The 27,924-nt window shown below is 46.1% G+C and overlaps 1 protein-coding gene across 2 annotated transcripts in view; it reads right to left on the bottom strand.

Moving 5' to 3' along the window:
* The window catches only part of LOC119446845 (lethal(2)neighbour of tid protein), a 37,964-nt gene extending 16,271 nt beyond the window's left edge, over positions 1-21,693 (bottom strand). Inside the window, exons 1-4 of one of the 2 annotated variants that reach the window (XM_049664959.1) lie at positions 21,270-21,693; positions 21,041-21,140; positions 18,018-18,164; positions 4,548-4,712 (exon numbers count right to left, since the gene is read on the bottom strand). In XM_049664959.1, the coding sequence (XP_049520916.1) occupies positions 4,548-4,712; positions 18,018-18,164; positions 21,041-21,140; positions 21,270-21,489 (632 nt within the window). In that variant the 5' untranslated portion in view covers positions 21,490-21,693. Of the gene's footprint in view, positions 1-4,547; positions 4,713-18,016; positions 18,165-21,040; positions 21,141-21,269 lie in introns of both variants that reach the window. The other variant, XM_037711411.2, reaches the window with a different exon arrangement.
* Between the last annotated feature and the right edge of the window lie 6,231 nt (positions 21,694-27,924).

The raw sequence follows: 27,924 nt of genomic DNA, 5'->3' as shown, positions 1-27,924 counted from the left end.
CGTGGTCTGCATCCTGGGAGAGCGAGGCCTAGCGCCCGCGGAGCATTGGCAAGCCTGAAGCGAGTGAGTACGGAAGCCTCGTGGGTGGTCCGAATTTCTTATGTACATAGCTTCTTCTATATCTTTGACTTAGGAAGTCGAGGCTCAGGGAGCCGGGTGGCCGCGGGCCACGGGTGCCGCTACGGGCTGACTGGTATTGCGGCCTGGCACCGGGCGCTCCAACACCGTCTGGGACGGTGGGCGCCGTCAACTCGGATGCTGTGTGCACCGAGCGGAGTAGACCACCTCACAGAGCTAACGTCTCCTCGCGGCTGCCTGTTCTTGTGCCCATTTTGGGTGTTTTTTTTGGGGGGATGCCGGTTGTTGTCAAAGTAGCGACGCATTAGGCCTAAGGCTTAACAAAGCCGCCTGTCGCACATTGAGGGACACAACCTGGGGGACCGTGGTGTTGAGATGTCGCACCTTTCTTCCCTCATTAGTTCGCCTCGCACGAATTGAAATTACTCGTTCGACTCAAAAAACAAAAAAAAACAAGCTTTGTTCACGTGAACTTAGCATCTGAAATGCCACCCGAAATTTTTGCTAGCCGAATTGAACATCGTACCACGTGGGCGATGCGTATGCCGAATTTCTCTCCCTTGCACTACTTTAGTGTTTGTCGAGTGCGTTGAGTGTACGCAGCGTGAGCGGAGTCACCCCTGGTTTGCTGTCACCTGCAAATCGTCAGCGCTGCTGCACCGGACTACAATCGAGCTACCCCAGGCTTTGGAGATGCCTGTGGTCAATTCGGCGCAGCGACTTCGGCGGCTGCCAATGTCCGGCTCGCAACCCTCGGCGGCTGAGAAAAGAGCCGGCAGTCACCAACGGCTACTGCGGCTCTCGTCAGCAGGGCGCGAGCGACGCTTGCTCGTGCGGACTTCTGCGTCGCCGTTTCCGGAGTCCTGGGCTGGAGTCGTGCCATCGAATCTGCAGGCGTGGTGCTGTGACCAACGGACGCCAGCGGTGAACCCCAGAGTCAATGTCGGCTCGTACGTTGTGGATAACGCGTGGACATTTACTCGGCGGCGCCACTGTCGCATGTACTAACTTTTGTTCGCGACGCGCGCGTTGATAGGCCTTGTGACATGTTTCGCCGGCGTATGTGTAGTGATTTAAGGTTGGGGGGATGTGGGGATGCGCGATTCTCACGCGTCCCATGATGTTGTTTTCCCCGCATGTCTCCTGTAGTCCGGCTTCTGTGCGTGGCTAAGCCCGGCGGTGGTTGCGGCGCGTTGCGAGAGATGGCGCTAGTGTCGCGATGCTGCGTAGTGTCGCGATGCTGGCGCCACCGAACGGCGGAGTCACTTGGGGGAAAAAGGTCAGCTCTTTGGCTTGGGATCGGCGACGAACACGCACGGACGCTTCGCGCGTGCGCCGGCCCGCTTCGCGCGACTGTCGCGCGAGGCTAAGAGCAGGACACCGGTATGGACGAACACGGATCGTTCGAGCGCGCCACCGTTCGCGTGACTGTACACGTGAACGACTAGGCGATGGTGTCAGCATGGGGCGAACGTATTCGCTCGCTATCGGGTCGCGGTGAGTCGGACTTCCTTGATTTGTCGCGCGCCCGTGTGAATGTTCTATTGGTTGTAATTCGGCTAGTATGTATTAGTGTATGCAAGGTGCAATAAATGGCCTTTTGATTGTCTGCACTACTGCATTGTCGTTCCTTTGTCCCAAGAGCACATGTGAGACCCCACAACTTCAGGGGTCGTTGCAGCTCCAAAAACTAGTCCTTTCCATCCAGCTATCCACGAACAAGCATTACCGACTTCTTCGCAAAGTAAAAGTATACAATAAAAGAATCGTAAATGTGTCGTTTTTGGTGTTCATTCGATAAATCAACATTTTTTTATTCCCTTCAGATGCAAATTAATGAGGTTTTACTGTAAAAGCAAATGAGGACATTGATGCTGCAGAACGATGAACAAGGACAGTTTGTGCTAAACGGTGCGGCGATCTTGGTGCAACTGCATGTGACGCGGAGCCTTGCACTGACTAAACTGTTTAGTTTAGCAGACAAAATTGTCCAAATTACGCACATTGTTTTCCAGAATTGATTTTTTTAGAAATCGATTGTACTCTGCTTAGAAACATTTCTTTCCCAACTGGAAAAAAATTATTTCGAAGACTCGTTTATTTTTTTAGCACCCATTTGCACCCTATATGCTTGAACCGGTAGCCATTATTATTTTTTTCGGTTCAGGTTCGGTTTCAGGCACACTGTAAAAATATTGGTTTGGGTTCAGTTGCGACTGTAATTTCAGCTCGGGTACGGCTTTCGGTTCGGTTCGACACCCAGGTGATGTCCTGCGTGCCAGCTATTTAGGCATGAGAGCAGTCAGCAGCCATGGTCGGGAAAGCCTGGGAGCCTGGGAGGGTTTGCACAGAAACTTAAATAGTGGCGGAACAGTCAAGTGGTTGCAACACATCAGGTGGCAGATGCAAATGTGCTCAAAACATGCAGAGGGTAGCCAAGTAAGCACTCAAAATAAAGCTTTGCCTACCACTAGCATTAAAACTCGCGTCACTGCAGCAATGTGTATTTTGGAGCTGGACAAGCTAACCTCTGTGCTATTGCGCAATAATGCCAGGTAATTTGTGCAAGATTTACTCGTGAACTGCACTCACAGACTATGAGAGTGTTGATGTGCACATGCGTTTCAAAGGCCTCAACAGGCAGGGCGTGTTGGCATGCAATTATTCTTCGTCATGAAAACAGCACCAACAACAAAAATTAGGCTTACATGACAATGAGGACGATAAGCCTCAAACAGAGCACATACCCAGAATGGAGGATGTGCCAAGAATCGGGCAGAAGGTGGAAAACAATAACGAAAGCACCGATATCGGGCATCGATATCGGGCATCGCTGCCAACAAAGACATTTCTTTTGCAGAGTAGATTCACAGCTGCCGAGTGCCCAATATACATCAGCACAACAAATGTAGAGGCCTTTCTTTTGCGCAAACCTCCTAGGTGGCACTGCATCATTATGGTTTCCAAGGTGAATATTCTGAGTCAGAGATTTCAAAGCCTAGGCTGACAAGTGGAACAACTGGTGAAAATATATGGTCTTATTGTACATGCCAGGCACCCTTCCTTTCAGCTACTACATTATTAACATTAACAGCAACCCAAACCACTTTTTAACCACTACTACATGCTTTTCATTAGCAACAAGCAAGCAAGCAAACAGTAAGATCGCCACTATGAGAAACTGCTTGTTTCCTTATTTTTCTCAGGACACTGAAATAGGTGTAACATTCTACTACAGTCAGGTAGATGGCAATTATTCGGAATGTGCACATTATTTCGGCTGAAACAGCTAAAGAATGCCTGATCATGACTGCAGCAATTTGCAAGTCTTGGGTAAAATGCTTATCTAAATGATTTTGCTATGCAGAGTGCTATATCAAAACAAGACAAGCAGCATTGTACCATTGGTACAGGCAGGATTCTCCCCACGGTGGGCGGTGGTGGTTTTGCCACCCACCACTCCGGCCGATCGCCCACCTCTATGACCACCTGCCCACCACTGCCTACTTCTCAGGTACAACTTTCTGTGCCTATGCAGTGGAAGCTATGAGTGCGAGTGGCCAGATTCCACAAGCGCGCTGTTACGGGCAAGCATGGACGCCAGTGGGAAGCAGCCACACAACGTGGATGATCGCAGTACTAGACTTTGAAAAATGAGACCGTGTGGCATCCCCAAGAGCACAGTGGTTACATTTCTCCACACGCATAGATGGTACGGCCGCGGAACGATGCACGAAAAAAAGAAGAGGTGTGCGCGGTAAGAAGGGTGAAAGAAGGAAGAGACGCACCTCCATTGCTAAGCGACACTTGTCTGCGCTCGCAAAACTTGATGCGTTGTAGCCTCCGGCGCCATCTCGGGTTTTCCGAACTAATGTGCCGCGGCATCCACTGTCTGCACCTTGTCGTCTGCTAGCCTACTGTATCGGCTGCCATAAAGGATACATGGAAACCGAAGAATCCCCAGATTTCGGAATATTAGTTCATAGTACTGAGGCGTTAACATGACACGGAAACTGAATAGCGATCATTATTCTGAAGTTGGTAGTACTGAAATATTTTTACATTGAAACTATAAGCAGTCAGCAGGTGATTTCTATAAGTTCGTTAATCTGCAAAGTTTGTTACTGTGGTGTTCGGAGTAATTAGGTTTCACTGTATTTTGGACACGTGTTGAAATCTCAAGGTAATGTAATCTGATTGACTGAGAGCAGCCTGAGAGCATGCTCTCAACCAATCAGATGAGGCGAGCTTGAGTTTTCAACAATATGGCAGATTTCAACAAGTACCCAGAATAGCACCCCCATAAGCTGCAGTTGCAGAAATAATGCCTCTTGCATTGTTGTGTTGAACGTCTGTTGTGTTGTCATTATTCACCAAGTGCTGCTGCCTCTCCTCCGGTTCTCAAATGTCCACCTCTCAAAATTTTCTGGGAAGAACCCTGGTAAAAAAATGTTGACTCTGAGACGTACCTGAACAGGATGCAGCCCAGCACCCAGCGCCGCCTGATGAGGAAGCTGAGAGAGGCATACAGCAGGGCCATGGCAACAGGGTCATTGAACAGCCGTAGCACATAGATGGAGTGAATGCGGTACGAGGTGGCACACATGAGGACCAGTGTGTACGGAGGCACCTGCCAAGGGGAGAGTGCCAACATGGCACAACCAGAGGACAGTAAATTGTCCTGCCCATAGATTATAACTAAATTTGTCTCCCAAACTAAGAAAATGTGCCGAGTAAATGCTTTCCACGAGGCTTGACACTCGCTTGGCATGGCAGTTTGAAACTCCCCTGATAAATATGCTGCCGAGCAACACCGGCGTGCAATTGCGCAAACAGCTCACTTTTCCGTTCCTTCGCTTGCCTTCTCGTGATCGGTCAGAATTGTGATTGCGTCAGCAGCCGTAGAGACAGTGGGGCGGTAGCGCAGCTTTCCCACTTCGTGACGTAGCAGTCAAACCGAACGTGCGGAAAGTGAGCTGTTTGCGCGATCGCACCTCTGGTCTCATCACATGTGCCCTCCCCTCCTCCCCATTTTTCTGACAATAATTTTCTCATAATATAGAGGCCAGGATTGCCATTCCAGACATTTGCAATGGAAACGCTTTGAGCAAATGCCGTAGCAGCCCCGTAAGCCAATCAGAGCTGACAAGATGGCACATTTGACAATATGGTAGAATTCAGCTACAGTCCAACCTGTTTATAATGAACTTTATAGTTCCTCAAAAGGTGGTCGTTATAGCAGTAGTTCGTTATCAATGGAGCCGGCTTTAAATACGCTGAAAAATTAACCACACTGAAGCTGGCGTCAGCAGTTACAATTCGGCAGCACTTTGGTCCGAAAACCAGATTTTCAGTGTCAATTTTGTTCCCGCTGCGTTCCCGCACCTTGCTGCAAACTTCTGTTTGAATTGTCCATCTAAAGAACGAAATGCGATGTCGTGTAGCTCTTTCAAATCGGCGCCAAGTTCCAATCACCTGTCATTTCGAAACTGCAAGCGCTGCGGCCATTTCTTACTTGAGAGCTTGTGATATGTTTCACTACCAGCGGGATGTATTCTGCACATGAGAGCAAAGTACTAATATAGTTGACCAGAAGCGTTGACTTCGAAAACTACTGCTGCATGCCGCCATTCTGTGAACGTCTCGGACATCATGGTCTCAGCATTACGACTGCACGTCAGCCACACAAGAACAGTAAAATCACGTTATCTATGTTGCTTCGGGTGGAAAAAAAAAAAAGCGATTTTTCAAAAGGTAAAACATCACCGCGAACCATTCTCAGCAATCAGCAATGCGTAAACGAAACGCTGCCAAACCGTGATCTGCCTGATAACGGAGTAGTAACCGCCGACCCTTTACAACATTGCATGGCGGCAGTGCATGGTGCAGCGTTCGTACCGCGTAGCGCCGCGTGACAGAAACGCTTGAGCAGCCATTGTTCACAAGGTGGAAAGACATAAACGGTCATTCCAAATCATTGAAACAGGCGTAATGCACATGGTGTCGCACGGGCAATTGCATAAAAAATTCACCGAAAATTAACAATATTCCCTAATGGGAAATTTGAGCGCAGCTCTCTCTATATGTTTTCATTTCGTGATATATTGGTTGGTGCGGACAATTTGTCTCGTGCGGCACGTTCCAAACGGAGTGAAGTGTGGCGCAACTGCCTCACTAATTGGGAGATTCTGAGAAGCAGTGGCGGGTGACGTGAGGGCGCAATTCACAGCAGTCGCCACAGACAAGAGTCCGCTCATGCAGCGCTTTGGTGAAAAGACGCGTGCTACTCTGGCGCCAGCTCGTACCCATCATAGCCGCGCAAACGCTTTTCTTCTCACGCTTTCGCCATACCCTCCTCCTGGGCCTCATGGTTCTGCTGCACGCTCTTCCTCCGCTTTCCACCTTGCGCTCTCTTTGCTATCGCCATCTTCCATTTCCCGCTGCGCTCACGTTCGCTCTCATCCTTCACTGTGCTCGTTCGCTCAGTTACGAGGTACGACGTCGACGCTCGCCACAGGAACAGCTGCCTCAGATCTGCACTCTAAAACGAGAGTGACGCCATCATGGCATCCAATATCGCACCGGCGCATGCCCCGCGCCATGCTGTTTATGCTGCGCCATTGCTGTGCATGGCATGCATCCACCCTGGAGGTGTGCCTTCAAAACGCGTGACCTCCTTTTCTGCTTCCAAAATCTGTGCGAGGTGCTCGCTCGCTCATCTCGATGGCCATATCATCGCTGCGGTTGGACTAGAGCAGGGCCCACGCAGCCTGAGCACCCAGTTTGGTTGCGCTTCCGCGCTTTGGCACTTCCCGTGTTCCCTCTTTTTACCATGACCAGGTTTGAAGCGGCCGTTGTAGCAGAATAGATTTTAAAAATTGTTCGTTATATCTGGAAACGGTTTCCATGGTGAGGGTCGGAAAATCGTAAATGCAATGAAATATGGTCGTTATAACCGATAGATTGTTATATCTGAGATCGTTATAAGTTGGTTCAACTGTATGTCCAGAATTTCATGCTTCCGTAGATCGCCCAATACAAAGGAAAAGGCCCCACCTATCATCATGACATGCCGCTTAGCGGTTCAGCAGGCCACAAGCCCGTCCTTTTCGTGTTTAAACTTGTGTACCCCATGCGGCATTTATTGCAGTAAAGGGCAATAGTGAATGTAATAAAGTATTTTCAACTCCCCTTTCAACTTTGCTGTAACGAGGTTCGAGTGCAGTATATATTATCCTGGTGTAAAGCGAATAAGGCACAAAGGCAAATGAAAAAGAAGTGAGTTAAACCCCTGTCAAGCGGGCAAGTTAAGTGCACTTACGGGGAGTGCACTTCGGGATCTTGAGTGACACTTTAGGCTACGCGGTGCTAAACGGGAAAACGGAGTGCACTCGCCGTAAAGAACTATGGCGACAGACACGAGCACGTTTTTTGAATATGTAGATAAAAAAGAAAAAAAAAACTTCTAAAAAGTGATTGTTTTACGTGGTATTATAAATAAAAACAAACTTAATCTATTTTTTCTCAATAAAAACGTCATTTCTTTTACTATGAGGTGTTGGAAAGTCAATGCCGGCCAAGACGAATACCTAGCCAATCCAGAACAACACGGCGGCCTGCGACGAAGCTGCGTATACGATAATTTTCTTCATTAGTGTGCTGTTTCGCTTCTCGCTAAACACAAATTATTTTGTGTTTAGCTGTTCAACAACTAAAACGAACTTCTGTGTACTTTTTTTATGCATTGCATTCTGTACCATTCAAACCGCTGGCGGCGAGGCTACGCACTCGACCAGCAAAGTGCGTTTCGTGAACGCACTCCGACCGGAGTGCACTCTTCTGCGAGTGACACTCCGCTTGCGCCGTTTAGATTTGGCAAAGTGCACTTAAACCGAGTGACACTCTCCGTAAGTGCACTTAACTTGCCCGCTTGACAGGGGTATTAGTAAAGAAGACAAGACTGGTGACATGATGATTGCAGCTCATCTGTGATAATGGTAAGCCCGTCAAGCCGCAGTGCCTGTCACAATCTATCCTGACATACCACGAGCCCGTGGTCAACAAGACACCGCCAGAGACAAGCTGCAATGACCAGTTCAAGTTGGACCTGAACAAAAAGTTCATGTTTAACCAAGATGCATCTGCCTTGGGGATGTGCGCAGGAATACGGAGAGCCCCAAGATAGAGCAGCACAAGTTCTAGGCCCACAGAGGGTGCAAATTAAAGGAGAACCGGGCGTAAGTGAAGATCTTCCGGAGTTCAAACATAATGAACAGTGGGCTCAAGCAGTAGAATGCGGCCAAAACGCTGACCAAACATACCCGTGTAGTGAAAGCCTATGAGAAAAGCGTGTTTGCGTGGCAGAAGAACAAGGCTGACAAAGTGGAAAATGTCTGGAGCATGAGGTCGAGACAATCAACGACATTGTTAGTAACATTCGACTTGGGACCTCGGCGACATCTGTTACGCCCACAACAAGGTCGTGCTCCAACACAAGGAGAGACAGCTGTGCGTAACTGTATCCAGTAAAACTGGCCCTTTTTAACGTGAAAGCGTTAAGGGCCCCACGTCGCAGAAAATCCAATGTCGGTGTTTTTCGTGAGCGAGAATTCCCATATATGTTGTCACGAGCAATGGCGAACACAAAGACATTGTAGTGGGGCTGGGTCAGAGGCTCTCCTATCAGACTGAAAAACCTGCTGTAACCTGTGCGCTCTATGCAGTCTTGACTGGACAAGTGCTAGCCGTTTACTGTTTAGTAAGTACTCCCCGTAACATCTTTTTGTTGGAGGTTGCGGGCTCTATTCCACTATTTCTCCTGCCTCCATGGCCAAAGACAGTACGCAGTTATTGCAGCCCGTGCCCGGGGCTCTGGCAACCGTGGTCCTTTCACATCCCCTCGACCCCGGCACGTTTTGTGGCACGGACAACAATGACGTCGACGATTGGCTCCTATTGTACGAGCGCGTCAGCAAGTACCACAGGTGGGATGAGACGCTAATGCTCAACGCTTTCAGACTCCCGAACACAGCTGCGACCTACTCGTGCAAAGATCCCGTGACGCCCCCTCCATTCTCAACGCCTAACAACCTGGCCAGGATTGTTCCCCAGGAGCTTGAAGCCATGGCTCCAACCACTTATCAGGCACCTGCTCATGACCATTTGGCGACAATATCCCGGATTCAAGCCGTCGTCCGTCAAGAGGTTGCAAATATGGGTGTCCTATTTCCACAAGCCACCAGTCGTGCACTTCTGCCCATGTGCGCTTCCGGTCTTCACACTGAACACCACACCACCCCAACTGTTGCTGCTGCTGCTTCCGCTCCCCAGTTCACATCCTGCTACAGAATCCCATCTGAGTGGAGGACGCCAGACGATCGACGAATCTGCCCTTCTTGGTGTCGCTTCGGCCTCATTTCACGCCACTGCCGCAATTGCCGGTATTACCGCCCACGGCTTCCCCGGTGACCGCCGCCAAGATCGTGGCCCATATTCTAGCACATCTCTTCTCGACAACCACCTTCCGGTCCGTGAACCTCACCGTCTGTCTTCGCGCTCTGAATCAACATACGCTGATATTGCCGCAAAACGACACTGGTCTAGCCGATTGCCATCACGTCAGAGTCGTCAGTCGCACTCCCCTCAATGCCGTCGCTCTCCCTCTCTGGCTTACTCTGGACACTACCCAGAAATCTAGCCAGTGCAGCTCCGGGAGGTGAGGCTGCATTAATGACAAGGAGCGAAAAACCTCTACTGGCCCCTACTTCAAGACACAATGTGCTCAGGTGTTCTCATCGACGGCGCGACCGTTACTGCTCTGATGGATACTGACGCCGCCTACGAAAAGTGCTGACACCTGCTGTCTCTCCTACTGTGCGAGTAGCTGACAGCACCCGAACACCGGTTCTTGGTATGTGCACTGCCCGCGTTACTGTCGCCGGCCACCACACTTCAGTTTTCTTCGCTGTTCTCGATGCTTGCCCACATGATGTCATTCTTGGTATTGACTTCGTTACCGCTCACTCTGCCCTCATCGATTGTTCTACTGGCATTTTGCGGCACAACCTGCCATTGTGTCCTGATGACGCCGCATCAAGTAACACTCGCCTACATTCTGTGGAGTTTCTACGACTACTCACTCCAGCTGCTACCTACGTCCTTATGTCACTGTTTCCCCCAGTCCCTTATGGTGAATATGTGGTCGCTCCCCTCACTGATCTGATCCTCTCGCGCAACATCGCACTTCCTCATACCATAGTGGTTGTTGCCAACAACAGAACGTTGTTTCCAGTCCTCAACTTTTCTACTTCGACCCATATTCTTCATCAAGGAATTTCACTAGCTGAACTATCACCTCTGGGAGAATGTACCCTTTCTGCATTCGCTGCTGACGCTGAGACCCCCGTGACCCCAACCTGTCATACCGGCGCCAACCAAGGCACTTCTGGACAAAATGATATCCCCCGACCTCTTGCCTTCCCAAAGTGGAGCACTTCGTGGTGTCCTATTTTCTTACCTTGACGTTTTTGATGTTGAGAACAGTACACTAGGCCGTACAGATGTCGTGGCCCCCCGCATCGACACTGGAGACGCCAGCCCCCTTCACAAGCACCCTTACCGAGTATCTCACTCTGAGCGCCAAGTCATCCAAAAGGAGGTAAATAAAATGCTTGATAGAGATGTTATAGAGCCTTCCTCTAGCCCTTGGGCATCCCCTATAGTGCTTGTGAAAAAGAAGGACAACAGCTGGTGGTATTGTGTTGGTTATCGCCATTTCAATCGGGTAACGAAGAAGGATGTGTATACTCTCCCAAGAATTGATGATGCACTCGACTGCCTCCATGGTGCCAAATATTTCTCATCGCTAGATCTCCGCTCGGGATACTGGCAAATTGCCGTCGATGACCGTGACTGCGAGAAGACCGCATTCATCACACCCGACAGCCTCTACCAATTTAAGGTCATGCCTTTTGGGTTGTGTAATGCACCTGCAACATTTTAATGCATGATGAACACTCTTCTATGCGGTCTTAAATGGTCGACCTGTCTTTGTTATCTGTTATCTTGCCCAGCTTCATACCATCTCTCTCGTCTGTCGGCCATTCTCGACATATTTCGCCGGTCTGGTCTCCAGCTCAATTCATCTAAGTGCACCTATGCACGCCGCCAGATCAAATTACTTGGACACCTAGTCGATGCTACTGGTGTCCAACCGGACCCTCACAAAGTCTGTGCTGTCCGCGAGTTCCCGGTTCCACGGTCCACACAAGAAGTATGCTGCTTTCGTGGGCTCTGCTCCTACTTTCGTCGTTTTGTTCTCAACTTTGCGGACGTTGCTCGACCCCTCATGGACCTACTCAATAAGGATGCGACTGTTTATTGGGGCGCGGACCAAGTGACTTCCTTTGCCTCGCTGATTTCTGCCCTCACTTCACCACCTGTCACCTGTGCTGGCTCATTTTGACCCAGCTGCTAGAACAGAGCTTCACACCGATGCAAGCGGCCATGGCGTTGGTGCTATCCTCGCCCAAACACTGAATGGAGCCAACCATGTGATAGTGTATGCTAGTCGTCTTCTGTCACAGTCTGAAAAGAATTACACCATCAGTGAGCGGTAGTGCCTAGCTCTTGTCTGGGCTGTCGCAAAATTTTGTCCGTACCTATATGGACGGCTGTTCGTGGTCATAGCAGACCATCATGCGCTCTGCTGGCTCTCAACACTTCAAGACCCCACAGGGAGGCTCGGCCGTTGGGCATTACGATTACAGGAGTACATTTTCTCGGTAGTGTACAAATCTGGCAAGTTACACAATCATGCCGAGTGCCTATACCGCCACGTTGAACCATCTGACTCCATTGAAACAGACCCCAACACCTACGTCTTAGCAACAAAAGACTTCATCCATGTGGCTGACGAACAACGTAGAGATCCACTGTTGCTCTCCTTATTGACTGTCTGCAATCTGGCACCCTCGACCCTACACTCAACATGTCATTGCTTCAAGATAACGTTCTTTACCGCCACAACATGCATCCTGACGGCACAGAACTGCTTGTTGTCCCGCATCATTTGCACAGGGATGTCCTCGTCCAGTTTCATGATGCCCCAACTTCTGGGCACTTAGGCGTCTCCAGAACTTATGATCGCATACGACGTTTTTTCTGGGCCTTTATCGTTCCGTTTGCTGCTACATAACATCTTGTGACCTGTGTCAGCATCGCAAGAAACCTGCGACTCAACCTGCTGGTCTTCTTCAGCCAATTGACATTCCACCTGAGCCGTGTTATCGAGTGGGCCTGGACTTGCCCTTTCCAATTTGCACAAAAGGCAACAAATGAATTGCAGTCGCTTCAGATTATACCATGCGATATGCAATTACTCGAGCGTTGCCAACCAGCTGCGCCACAGACGTAGCCGACTTCCTACTGTACGACGTCATCCTCCAACATGGTGCTCCACGTCGCCTACTCACAGATAGTGGTCGCTGCTTCCTGTCTCGTGTGGTTGACTATCTACTTCGATCATGTGCTACTCATCACAACTTCACCACCTCATATCACCCTCAAACCAATGGATTCACCGAATGCCTCAACCGTACACTGACCGACATGCTTTCCACGTACGTTTCCGCTCACCACCCCGATTGGGACGTTGTGCTTCCGTTCGTCACATTTGCATACAACTCATCGCGTCATGAAACTGCCGGCTACTCACCCTTCTATCTTCTCTTTGGACGCCATTCCTTATTACCCTTTGACACCTTGCTCCTGGCCTCCACGTCCACGACTTCCTATGAGCAAGATGCCATCACGCGTGCGCTCGTCGCACGCACAGTAGCCCGCACTCGGCTCTCGTCATCGCAGACCACACAAAAGTCCATTTACGATCGTCGACACTGAGATACTAATTTTCCACCGGGCTCTCTCGTTCTTCTCTGGCTCCCATCTCGTCGTGTCGGCCTCTGTGAAAAGTTAATGCCGCGGTATGTTGGGCCCTACCGCGTGCTGCACCAGGTGACTCCTGTGACCTATGAGATAACTCCCATGGCATCCACCTCATCAACTTCCACACCACGAAGTAACATCGTACATAATTCCCACCTCAAGCGTTACAACTGTGACAACCCATTTCGACCACAAGCACCGCGGATATTGTCACGAGCAATGGCGAAGACAAAGATGTCGTAGTGGGGCTAGGTGAGAGGCTCTCCTGTCGGACTGAAAAACCTGCTCAAACCTGTGCGCTCCGTGCAGTCTTGACTGGACAAGTGCTAGCCATTTGAGTAAATATCCCCCCCCCCCTAACAATACTCAGGTATATTGTTATGACGCGGAAGTCACAGGTAAAGATGTATTTACGATATATACAAGAGCGGCAACGATGCATAAACAAGATGGCTGCCGAGACCGATTCCACCGCCACACGTCAAATCGTCTTCTTCTGACTGTAGCCACTCTCGGTTGAGCCGTAACAATGTGTATATGCCACGCCTTGTTATATGACATGCGGTATATGCGGGTTATATTTCCACACCATGTTATCACTGAAGTTGCTCATACCTTGTCTTACATTCTTGACAAAGTTATTCCTCCGAATTTTGAGAATGACAGCCCACAAACAAATATTGTGAAACAAAACACCGACAGCGCATGCCTTTTATGTTAAATCTTCTCAGACTGAAATATTAAAATTCCAATACAATAACAAACACCTGAAAATGATGTAATTTTGTTTGGCACGGCTGTGCACTACCTCCGGGATCGGCCCGTACAAGAGGCCGCGTTTCTGCCAGGAAGCTCGCCTTAGTGCATTGCGCTCACCGTGGGCGTTTCCCGGTAAACATTACGGTTACATAAGCTGCAGTTGCCGGGAAGCTTAGAAGCAGTCAGGGATCTTTGAATGCTATCACATTCCACTCTTAAAGGCAAAGCTTAAGCGTCCTCCAAGTTCAACTTTAGTCCATTCAGGATCATGACTTTAGTGCGGTCACTTGTTGACCGGGAGGGAGGACAGTAATGCTGTGGACTAAAGGCGAAGATAAGTGATGGTGAGAAAAAAGGACGATGTGAAATTGAGGTTATGGTGTGAGGTTTATGTGCAAAACATAGTGGTGTTTTAATGTGGTGCGATTGCGCCATTACAATATGTTAGACTACGTGTGTACCCAACAAGCTACAAAGCAAGTATATATTTTGCCAAATCAATGTCATGGTGACTGTGCCCAGAAACCTGGAGGAGCAATTAATGCCCACCAAAGACACATGCTACTTTCATTGAAAGTGATCCTACGTGTGGCACCAATCATGTGCATGAGTGGTGCAGGCGTTTTGGCCATCTTGGCTTATGCTCATGCTTGCGATGACATGGCTGGCAAAGGCTTGTCGGTTGCAACATGTTTAGCTGTGCCTCCACTCAGGCCGACACTGCAGTCGACATTAGAAATTGCAGTTCACATTATCAATGTGCTCATTGTGGTCATATTGACACATGTACATTGTTTGTCTTTTTCCAGTGACCGTTTTTCATCAGCTAACCACTGTTACAAGGTTATCACTAAAACAACATGCGCCTACGTGTATCCCAACTTTCCCAAAAGTTGTCACCGATTCTATAGCGAAAGAATCTTGGTCAATCAGCATGCATTCGCGACATGAATAGTGGTGTACATTCTGGAAACCACACAAGCACTAGCGATTATGATGGAAAGTACGATGAGTCATGGATACGTAGCGGACAGACTTGACCTGCAGATAAGATTTCGATGACTGTTGAGATTACTATTAGACAAACATTTCTTTTCACTGCAAGTAAAGGGACAATGTTGGCTATTAAGGAATAAAAGTTTGCTTTACAGTCAAGGCAACTGACTCTGGCATGAAATAAGAGGTACTGCGCAAGAATGCCACTTGTGTACTTGAAACATAAATAAAGCCTGAGAAAGAGAAAATTCAAATGACTTTTTCTACGAGCAGACTGCACTTCGCGCCACACAGTGCTTCTGGCCGCATGTTTTGTCAGTGCGGCATTTGACTGCCACCACTTTGTCATGTAGCGGTGTTCATTGAGCCACAGTGTAACTGCGGCCTCTATTATAACACCTGCCCTGTTATAACATTGTGCATATAGTCATTCCAAGCTCAACAAAGTATCACTGTCACATGTGAAAGTGTAGTCACACTCGCTGCAGTGTGTCCTGAAGTAAGAGGCCAACAAGAACAGAGTCTGTAAACAAAGTGTTGTGCTACGATAGCAGTATGCTCTGTGCTGCATGTACTGTCACACTGTAGTAATGATGAAGGAGCCGAAGGAATGAAAAACAAAAACAAAAAACAAAGCAATGCTAGAGTGACAATGAGGGTTATAAGCAAGATCAGTGCTCGTCAAACTTAACCTCATGTGTCGAGTCCATTCGAAATTTATACATGCAGTCACCACACATTTCAGAGCAATTTCTGGTGCTTGCGTAGATTTGAGAATGTACAACACTATTCTCATTGTGTGTGCAAACTGATTACGCAAGTCTCTCGCCGAAAAAATCTTCACAAAGCTTCAGCAGGTCCATCACGCGCTGAGCAATATAACTTTATAACAGCGAAAATGTTCGCTTGCAAAAAAGTAAAACAATATGCGCAATGGAATACTACAGCAAATCAGAAAATTGCCACCGTGTACGATCGTGTTGCCGTCCAAGAAATTTTTGTGAACACCACACCAAAAAGAAAGCAACATTAATGCAATACTTCGAATACTAATATTCAGTTAAAATGCTTTTTATAATACACAATGGCCACCACTGTATTTTGTCATGGAGCAGTGAGTCTCCAACATTGCATTTGACAATGCAAAGTGCATTAGCCCAATTCAACACTAAATTTGCCTGTCTGATAACAGCCATTTTCCTTCTGCTCAGTCACTAGGGTAATAATTAGGATATATGGTCAGCACTTGTTGCTTTGTAATTTGGCACTAACCATAAGCATAAATTGAAAAGCTGATCCCAACGCCTTCACATGTAATTACAAGGAAGGACAACATGCAATCGCTCTGTAGCTGTTTTCTATACATGGTGTAGTCCAAAATGCAGACAAACTTGGAAATGCAACAACCCATATTGAATGAGAATTAGGCAAACTGAGGGGCCTGATTTTTGCTAGTCACAACCATACTAAACCAACAGACAATGAAGCCAGAGAAAGAATCCTTTGTAAATGAAATGCAGAGGTATAGTAAGGAGAATGAATATGAAAGTGGACAAACCACTGGCGAGAGCTGAACTGACATCTTCAGCGGCAGTTGTGCCCCAATGCACTTCCTTGGATAAGTGCAATACAACACTGCTCACACTGGAGAGACAGAGCAAGTACAACCAAAGCGATTGCATGATTTTATTGCAAGCGTGATGGGTTTGAGCAATGGCAAAGGGTTGCTCATAAGATATAAGGGTTGATCGCAATCCCAACACAATTTCTTGCATCTGGCCTCTTCGCCAGCACCACTCCTTCCAACTAAACAATTTTCCCTATGCCTTCCTCGGCTTCACTGTCTGTTGGCTTCAAAACACAAAGTAAAGGTGGGCAAATATTTCAAGATTCGAATATGACTTGAATACTACACACTAATTATTTGTATTCGAAAAAGAATTATTTGGTACTTTCAAATATTAAAAACTACCCAAATATTATGCAACAGCGAAATGGTAAAGTCTGGTTATGTTCTAGGTCTGTTAAACAATGTAGTATTGCAAGTTATCAGAAGTGAGACAACAACAACGTTTTAGAAGCAATGCAGAAACAAAATGGGTATTGCAAGCTTTGTTTTTGGTTTCCCAGCGGAAGCCCGCATGAAAATTTTGTGATTTTTGTTTGTAGTCTGTCATTTAGTGTTTTAGGCAGTCTATTCACATAGCATTATTTATATGTTATGCTATAACTTGCGATGTTTCCCTTACAATGGGCCATTATAGATGTGTGTACGGCATACAAATCCTTCAGCCAGTCTTTTTTACCCCACAACTTCCGATTTTTCTTGGCAATTATTTATTTAGCGTTTTTTGGAAAGCTAGTCATACAGCAGCCATTATTTCTTGGAAAGCTTGTTTGCAACCAGGCTTCGCAACCTATTGGTGCAGTTCTTTTTATATGACTATTGGTGATCTTGTGTTGAAAACTGATCCTTTTTCCGTGACAGCTGTCCTTATTATACAATAGTCAGCACAGGTGCAGTACCTTATAAGTAGGTATTCCTGCTTGTGTGTAATGTGCATCTGCATTTAACTCAATACTTACTATTCGTATTCGAAAAAGTTGATATTCACCCACGTCTACATACTATTAGTCTTTTTGGATTGTCACGAATGAATTTATGCTGACAGTGCGCAAAATTTTCACATCGCAGATGCGTCTCATGTTCATTTCACCCATTTGAGAAAAGAAATGCACGAAATTTTTAAACATGTGGAATGTGAAAAATTAAAACCTGATGTTTTCTGTAGATGTGCAAATTTGCATGTAAATGTAACTACACACATAATAAACTGAGCCATTCTAACTTATTCCAAAAACTCAATCTGTAAAAGTAAAGCAGAGATATGTATGTGTCAAATAAAGTGGTATAATAACAATATAATTATAAAGAAGACATACAGAAACAAAACAGTTCTTACGTAACAAACATTTGAAGTTCAGATATGTACATACTTTATTTTTAGCTTGCTTTTTTTCTCTCTTTTTTTCAGAACTAAATTCATTGCAAGATTTCTTGGGGCAACATCTAGACATTACATAACTACATAATTTTCATAGAAATTGTCAAGTGCCCACCGAGCACCTATGTCTGATTGTGTCAAAAAGAATGAAACGAAAAATTTTGATTTTCTTTGCTGTTTGTATGCATAACAGCGGCTGCAAGCTCAGCGCAAGGAAAGTGGCAATGAAGCACCTTGCAAGTCTTGTTGTACAAGCTGAACACGAGGCACAGGGTGAAGAGGTAGAGCCCAGCATACAGGTACTGGGCAAGAGCAATGTTCGTCCCGTGGTCAGTGATGTAGTACAGAGCCATGAAGATGTACACAAACCCGGCAGGGTACCTAAAACACCGACAGAAAAACACTCTTGCAGCCCACCATACTTGTGCGCTTGAATTTCATCTTAAGTTCCAGTGACCGCAATGCGCGTCTTTTGCTTGCTGCTTTACACGAAGTAGCTAGCAATTTAAAAGCATGCAAGCAACACTGTTCTCATATGGTAAGTGACAAGCTGATTGGAAGGGAAAATAAAATCCTTGTGACTATAAGAAATACCATATTGCCCATCACAGTTGAACAACAAAACACAATGCATAAATTTTATAAGCCAAATCTGTTACAGCATTTAAAACTCACAAACTCATATCTGGTAAAAGCAACATACTAGTTTTATTTCAATCTTTTTCACGAATCTAACTCATTTCTCCTGTTGGCACAACATGCTTTTTGCAAAACATGTTGGTTTGATACTCAATTTATATCCTTTACATGTAAGTGACATCACATTCTAAACATGGGATCCACTGTGGACTGCATTTTCTCAGACATTTAAAAGTGTTTGACAAGGTATGCCACAAGCTTTAATTATACAAACTAAGTCAACTTAACATTTACTTTAATCTCTTAAAATAGACTGAGTGTTTTTTGAGTAATCGTTCACAATTTGTTACTGCTAACGGCCATACAATAATCAGACAGGCTACATCCCCAACTATATATTTACTACCCAAGAATATTGCCCGTGTACACCTCGTGCCTTCAGCAGTGCTGCAAGTTACTTGTGAGACAGAGTATAATTAGACATTCTCTTTGGTACACCACTCCGTCACTGTAGCATTGTGGAAACAGTGGCAGAAATGCTCACACAAACACATCCTCTGTGTGCCTGTGATTGCTGCTACAACGGTGGGTGAGTGGTGTGCAGTGCACTGAAACTGGGAACAACTTCTTGCTGTTTGCATTTCGATTTTTTTTTTTTTAATGACTGCTGCCTGCATGGGCCAATACCCAATTCTTCGTTCCTGCAACATAAATGAGCAATTTTAATAAAAATGAACACTGTCTCAAAGTGTTAAAGGTCCTTCAAACCATGCCCTGAACAGCAAACCTGGGAGGGAGGGTATTCTGAAACTGTGCATCACGTGCCAACTAAGTGAACAGTCGATGTCGGCACACACAGATTGGGCAGAGTTCAAAGCCAGTACGGCAGGTGCCAATCGTCCCCGCCAGCTCTATCCATTTAGTGCACACTGAAATGGACAATCCACTTAGTGGACTCTAATACCCCTGTCAAGCGGGCAAGTTAAGTGCACTTGGGGACCTTGAGTGACACTTTAGGCTACGCGGTTCTAAACGGGTAAACAGAGTGCACTTGCAGTAAAAAAACTGGCAACAGACTACGAGCACGTGTTGTGAAAACGTAGATTAAAAAGAAAAGTACTTCTAAAAAGTGATTGTCTTACGTTGCATTATTAATTAAAACAAACTTAATCTATATTTTTTCAACAAAAAATGAAAATATTTTTTATTTAAGAGTGTGGCAAGTCAATGCCGGCCAAGAAAAATGCCTAGCCAATCCAGAACGACATAGCGGCGTGCGACGAGGCTGCATTTGATCCTGCTCGAACAGAATATGAACGCGTTTTAGGCTATTATTTGTGTGCAAGAGCTGTTCAACCACTAAAATGAACTTCTGTGTCCTTTTTTTATGCATTACAGTTTATACCATTGAAACTGCTGGCGACGAGGCTACGCACTCGGCCAGCAAAGTGCGTTCCGTGAACGCACTTCGACCGGAGTACAGTCTGCAGCGAGTGACACTCCACTTGCGACGTTTAGATTGGGCAAAGTGCACTTAAACCGAGTGAGACACTCCGTAAGTGCACTTAACTTGCCCGCTTGACAGGGGTATTACAGAATACCCCCCCCCCCCCCCCTCATGCTCAGCTTGGGATTGGGACAACACTCTGAGTGGAAAAGGTGTCAGAGCTGCTTCTAATTACCCTCTAGGGCTCTGTACACAATTGTGTATGCCAAGAAAGTGCATAAACAGCAATAGCATTGATGAAAGTAATGGTAGTTACAATGTGTCGCATATATCTTGAAACTGTTCTTATTGGAATCATGTTTCAAGTTCGAATAATTGGTTCAAAACGTTTTAGTAAAACAAGTGGGAAGGTAGACGGTTGTGTGTGCTTGCTCGGTGCGAGTATGTAATTGTATGTAGCCGGTTACTCCTTTCATTTTCAGTGTGTTACATCAGGCATAATTTTCAAGTGCCTGGATGGGTGTGTTTCAAGCCTGCTAGACATGAAATAGTTGATGTTCTCATATGTAATGTTCCTCTAGCAAGATTTTGCATGGAGTCCGTATTCTGTAAACTTGACAAAACTCACTAATGAACTGAAAATTGATAATCTTTTCTGCAGCTGTACGCTTTTTATGATTCTGAATATGCAAGAAATGCGGTGAAAGTAAGTTTTTAGTCAATTCATTGGCGTCTGAAAGGGTTAAAATAACCTGACGTTCAAGCATGTCAAAATACTAGCCGAGTTGGTGAGCAAGTCAATGACGAGTAAATGTGTCGCAGGAAACAACTGAATTCTGGATTGTCAAAACCCACCCAAAAAACTTGCCAAAACCACCATTTGATTGAGGCACGCCGTAGTGGGGGACTCCGGTTTAATTTTGACAACATGGGGATCCTTAACGTGCCCCAATGCACGGGCGTTCGCCCTCATCGAAATGCGGCCGCCGCGGCCGAATCTTGCGACCTCGTGCTTAGCAACGCAACACCATAGCCGCAGGAAAGAGTTAGCTGTTCTTTGTAGTTGCACTTGTCAATTTACCTTAGCAGCTGTGACCTGCAGCTGTTGGGAGCCGCAATTCACATCCGCTGGTTATAGTCAACCGTGTAACAAACAGTTTTGCAGACTCACACAAGTGGTCCAGTGTCCCCTTTAAGATGAGCATAGTCGTAAGTGCCGTTTAGCACTCCTTCCACTTCTTGCATATAAGCTTTCCAGTCAATTTCAGTGTCTGAACAGAAGGAAGCGAGAAACAATTAGGGTAAACCAACGGGCTGAATGCTGAGCCAACAACCACACCACGAATGCAGAATTAGAAACAAGTGCACGGGCGGTCACTGCCATCGCACTGTGTACTTACAAGGTACCTTGCTGATAACTGTCACGTTCACAACGAATTCGACAATTAGGAGAAACGGCACAACTAAGTAGACAATTCCCGGATCGTTGACGAACTGGCACAGGCTGAAATTTCGCAGATCGTTCATGATGCAGTTGTACGTGGTTCGCAGGTGCCTAGAAAGAACGAAATTCTTCCGGTGATGTTGGCTCCTTTTTCCAGCACTGCGCGGAGGCGCCATTCCTATCCGTGGGTCTGGCTGCAGCAAGATTAGCTAATGCAGGTGCACTGCGCTCAGCGTTGACGACGGCGCTGTTGCCGTTCACAGAACATTTAAACTGCTTATATCGCAAAACCATGCGGCATTTGCGCAAGGCGCCATATTGTCGGAGCACGATGATGACGATGATGGTTATTTACTGGCATCCAATTAAAACGTGGCGGTGAGATCCAACTACCGGCACTACCGTAATCGCACGATGGAAGAATAGATGATGATGATGAAATGTGGTTGGGATTTTTGCATCGGGCGGGCAAATCGAATACACCTTGTCGAATATTCGAAAGTCGAAATTCAAACAAGCACAAAAAAAAAAAAAAACATTCCCCATAATCACACACACGAACTACAGTGCTAGTCCGCCGTTAGTGTATGCGTTCTCACAGTTCCACCAAGTAAAGTCCACGAGTGCCTTATTTCAGGCATCGCTGGCCATTTATGTGCAGGCTAAAGAAAACTTCTGGAGCGGCGGTCGCCCATAAGTATATTCTAGGCACTATACCCATACCCGCCTATGTGTCGAGAACCGGTCAGCGGCCATCTTGCTCAGGGCAAAAGGAGGCGGCAACTCCCTGGAACTGCAGCCGCGTCGTGAGCGCTTGCAGCCGCGCGTTCTTACAAGCGATGAAAGGCCCCTTTTAAATGCGAAGCATTTCTTGGTGAACATTTGCTACTTTGACAGTTTCTATCTATCTATCTATCTATCTATCTATCTATCTATCTATCTATCTATCTATCTATCTATCTATCTATCTATCTATCTATCTATCTATCTATCTATCTATCTATCTATCTATCTATCTATCTATCTATCTGTCTGTCTGTCTGTCTGTCTGTCTGTCTGTCTGTCTGTCTGTCTGTCTGTCTGTCTGTCTGGCTGTGTTCCAATACTCGCCTAAGACGGCAAAGTAGACGGCTAAGTGGACAGCGGCCATCTTAAGTCTCGTTCCAATTCTCACGAAGGCGTCAAAGTAGACAGCTTCGCGAAGACAGCATCGAAGCCAGAAACGATGCAGGCTACTTTCCTGTCCAAACAAGATGGCGGCTGAACAGGATGCTTGTAACGCCGACAGGCAGGTCGTCTGCGCACAAGAAAACGTAGACGTGCTTTCTTACGCCCTTAATGTAAGTCACATCGTATTTTTCATAGGTTCGCAGGCGCAAGGACTTAAAATACACAAATAATGCGTGCTTTTCTCAACTTTTTCTTGTCGCCGCGAGGTGGGGTCTCGTAGCAGACGCGTCTTCCATACGTCATCCAGACGGTTTGAAACGCGTTCCATTACATGGCCTCGAAGCTGTCTTGGCTGTCTCCTTAGCTGTCCACGTAGACAGTCTCCGATGCTGGCCAGAATTGGAACACACCCTCTGTCTGTCTGTCTAGAGTAGAGTGTACTAGACAATGGTCGAGTGGGCCGAACGGCGCTCTACCGCTGAGGCGCCGCGTGTGGAAAAATAGTGCGAGGGCGCTGCGAGCGAACTGGATTGGGGCGGAGACGCGCTCCGCGGCATATTCAACGTACTTTCGCTGCGTGCGCCGAGGCCGATTGCGCATAGTACGCTCTTAATGTAGCGCTTTATTTCAACTGAAAATGTATGTTTAAACCATTTTGCCAAACATATATATTTGAGGCATAGATTATACAACGCGACGTCTTCAATTTTGCTGTCGTTGTCAAGCGCGTCGTCTGCTAGCGAGCGCGCGTTCGCTACGCGGACGCTGGCGGACGCCCAGTTTTTCCCGCAGAACCACTGTGCAGTACATTTTTTAATGGTTTAGTTGCTTCGGTGCGCCCATGAATCTTGACGGCCGGTGCCAAATGTAGTTTTAGCCAGGTGAACTGCTGTTTTTACCACTGTCCTCTAAAAGTAACTGGTATCTCCGCACCATGAAGGCTACGTAAGAAACATGTAGTATTGATATCGTGTCATTTTACACGCGCTTCTTGTTGGTGGATATTGATCAGGGACAAGGATCGAAGAAAACAATATTACAGTGAAATAAACCAGGTTTATTACTGCGTGGCGCGAAGAATGACCAATGTATTTCTAGGTAATGAACTCAAAGGGTATATATATATATATATATATATATATATATATATATATATATATATATATAAGGGGAAAATAACAAACATTCGAAATGCAGTAATTGAGAAAGTGAGAACTCCCGACCGGAATAAGCGCACGTGTTTGCAGTAACAAACACACTTATTAGTAAATACTGGAACCATCTTATATATATATATATATATATATATATATATATATATACATACATACATACATACATACATACATACATACATACATACATACATACATACATACATACATACATACATACATACATACAGGGTGTTTCAGCGAACACTTTCGAAAATTCTGAAAGGTTGCCTGTGGCAGAGAGCACAATTCTAGTTCATGAGCTGGTCTGCTTGAAGAGGCGGACATTACTTGCACAAAAAATTGCAATGCATAATCGACTAATTACCAAAAATTCACTGATTAAGTTTTTAACTAATTACCTGATGGCCCACATTGCAATTTACAAATTGTAGCCGTGGAGTTCGCAAGGCGGATCCACTTAGAACGAATTCTCAGAATGACACCAGTTTCGAGATATTCATTCCCGAACTTTGCGGAGAAATGCATTGGTGTTGCAGTTAAGTTTTTAACAAAACGTCGATTTACGCATTGATGCACAAAACTAGCTGGAACGCCAATGCATTTCTGCGCAAAGTTTGGGAATTAATATCTCGAAACTGGTGTTATCCTGATAATTAATTCCAAGTGGATCCGCTTTGCGAACTTCACGACTACAATTTGTAAATTGCAATATGGGCCATCAGGTAATTAGTTAAAAACTAGCCAATTTTTGGTAATTAGTCGATTATGCATTTCAATGTTTTGTGCAAGTAATGTCCGCCTCTTCCAGTAGACCAGCTCTTTAACTAGAATCGGGCTATCTGCCACAGGTAACCTTAAATAAATTTTGAAAGTGTTCGCTGAAACACCCTGTATATATATGCGTGCGTGCGTGTGTGTGTGTGTGTGCGTTTGTGTGTGTGTTTGTGTGTGTGCAAGTGTTATTATTATGATGTACGACGCGGAATAGTCATTTCCGTTCTAATGTAATGCATAACAGCACTATTGAAATCTCAAAGGTGAGTGACTGCATGCAAGTGAGGACTGTTATTCCGAATAATTTTGCTGTCGGATAGTCGTGGCTGTTGCGCAGAGGCGCAGTTCCTGAGAGAATTAACGGACGGGTGTTAATAAGTCCTGCTTAACAAGTTCCTAGCTCTATATAAACGCCCCGTTTTGGGGCAGCTTGTAAATCTGCTAACTTGAGTCAGACAAGAATTTTTGACGGTCTCATCATGTTTGCAACCCATTAAAACTGAGTGCCCCATGTGGTACCACACTTATCTTCTTCAACGAACGCAACAGATCTGCACATATCTCTACCTGTGTGTGAGGTATGCCGTTCCTTTAATTGTTTCATTATAGTCGTTATGATAGTGCATCGCATAACTGAACGCTACAGAGTTGAGCGGTCATACATTTGGGAACGGCATTACAATTACGCATGAAATATAGGATAAACGTAACATGTTTTTCTCGGAAATCAGACTCGAGAATAATTTATGTTGTTTACACCCCCAGAAATAGGCCGAAGAACGCAGCCACCTGCTTTCTTCTTTTTCTCTTTTTAATATAAGCAAATTCTTGGTTTTTACGTGGCAAAACCACGATACGATTATGAGGCACCCGGTTTAGCTTTTGCCACCTGGGGTTCTTTAACGCGCACCTAAATAGAAGTACACGAGTCTACTCCAATTCGTTCCCATCGAATTCCGCGGCCTGGATTGAACCCGCGAGCTCCATAATTAGCAGCGCAACGCCGTATCCACGATATAGGCACTAATTAGGCTACCGCGCAGGCTTTCTTTCTTTTTATTTTTTGAAGAATCGACTGGAAAAAAAATCCACGTACGGCTTACGGCCAAAGATTAGCATATAGAATGGCTAACTAAAACCGTTTTCGGCGCTCAAGGTCCGACTGCAATAAATGACCCCGTACCAATTACTCCGCATTCTGTTACGCGAGAAATGCGGACACTTGAATGGAATGTTGCACTGCAGTTTACTCTCTTTTTTTTTATCTATACCAATGCTTCCAGTAAATCTGAGTACAAGGCGCCGGATGGGGCAGATATGCTTTACTTGTTTGAAGCGGCAAGCAGGAACGTTACATACGTTGCTTCGTGTGCGTTTCGCAAGACCTACTGATGGAAAACTATATGCGCAACAATACACACGAGAGATACATGTTGCTTGAAGAACGACAAAAACATTTTTTCTCCAAAGGGAACCGTACAATAACATAGTAAAATGAAAGCCGACACTGCGGCCGCAATGCACGCGCAATCACCAAGCGGCATTAGAAAATAATAAAAAATAAATAAAGAACAGAAAGGAAAGGAATTTATTCTTAAGACATAAATACATGACATATGCAATTATGAACCCCATTTGATCTGTCTGAACGCAAATACCAGCGCGCGAAGTACTACGAATGACCCTGCCGAGCTGTATGGCCAGCAGTTTCCAACGGCGCGACCTTGATGCAGCCCAATCCAGTTCGACCGCAGCGCCGCCCCAGTTTTTTTCCACGTCGGGCGCCTCACTGCAAAGCATGCGCCGCCCCAGCCGCTCGTCCCACTCGACCATATTCTAGTACACTCTAGTCTAGAGTCTGTCTGTCTGTCCGTCCGTCCGTCCGTCCGTCTGTCGGTCTGTCCGTCTAGCCGCCGCCGGGAAACTAGCTGGTGCGACCGACGGGGGTTATTCATCTTCATCAAGACCCCCTTGTGCGATCATCCCAGTGAACCATTAATGTACCATAGATATCCATAGAACATCATGTTTGAGACATTGCACACATCCTATAGATATCTATATTTATCCAAACAACATTACAAAAACGTACCATGGATAATCTAAGTCCCATCCAGATCACGTTGCTCTAACGTTGAAAGGATGTCGCAGCTGGACATAAGTAACCTCTAATAGATGTTCTTTTTGGGGATGCAGGAGGTCCATAGAACATCTAGTGGATATTTCCTGCTGACGCTATACTGAGCTGCATACCTGCGAGTGCCACAGCAGATGTACTATTGAATACAAATGAAATGGGAACAGCAGAGTGTGTGGCCAAAACGTAACTAAAAGCACAGTCTGCGGCGTCGGCTAGCGATCATTTTACACGCACGCGGTTACATGTACAACCACATGTACCACATGTACATGCATGTGGTTTCTATGCGGAGTGCGGGGCTGCTTGTCCTAGTGCGTATTACGTCACGTGTATTTTGTTTGAAGCTTGTATTCTCACCCCACTATTGCAGTGCCATTCCTATCTGAGATTACTTTTAAGGTGGCTAGCACTGTTGTTGCGCATCCAATGCAATACATTTTTCGTGCTATTCAAATTACGATTAGACACTGTTAGCTTTGATGGTGGTAACAAAAGCAAAGCAATGCACGTTAGCAAGCTGGGTAGCATGCCAGCTATATCACACTACAGATGTAGCGATGGTGCTAGTCACCATAACACTGTACTGCCAGGTGGGTATGGCACTGTGGAGGAGAGATGAGAAAACAACTTTCGGACAAAATACGGGCGACGTTTATCGCAATAGGGCGAGCAGCGCTGCACTCTTCCTCGAGAACTACATCCCCACGCACGTGCACGACGACTGGCCGACGACATGCACAGTATACCTTTAGTTATGCTTCGGCCACACACTCCGCTGTTCGCATTTAATTTGTCCACGATGGTACATCTGCTGAGGCACACTAATGGCACAGTTGCCCCCATTGTCGGCATGTAGCTGGTGACTTTGCTTGAAATGTTTTGTTAACGTGTAAACGTGTGAATGTGAAAATATAAATTGCAACACTTATTAAGGTGAAATCCTTAGATGGCTCAATGGTCGAAAAATCCGATGTCCAGCGTTGCAGCACCAAAATTTAATGGCACCAAAATTGGGGATTGAACCTTCGACCTTTGGTGTTAATTAGGTCGAAGCAAATTAAGGATAGTTCATTAAGATAGAGTTAATTGAGGCACTCTAACCCACGGCCTTTGTTGGGAGTCAAAACCACTTGGAGAGATGGGTGAATCGGCCACATCTACAAATTATCTCCAAGTTGGATTCCAATTGACATGGTGAAGGTAGAGTCGAACCCACTACCTTGGGTGTTCATTAGAGGGAAGTTACTTAAGGCAAGTTAATTAGGGCAGAGTTAAGGCACTCGAACACTCGACCTTTGGTGGAAGTCAAACCCACGACTTTTGGTGTTGAGGCAAAGTTAATTAAGATA

The sequence above is a fragment of the Dermacentor silvarum genome, chromosome 3, assembly GCF_013339745.2.
Source record: "Dermacentor silvarum isolate Dsil-2018 chromosome 3, BIME_Dsil_1.4, whole genome shotgun sequence".
Classification (NCBI taxonomy): domain Eukaryota; kingdom Metazoa; phylum Arthropoda; class Arachnida; order Ixodida; family Ixodidae; genus Dermacentor; species Dermacentor silvarum.
This window is presented reverse-complemented; position numbering and strand designations above follow the sequence as displayed.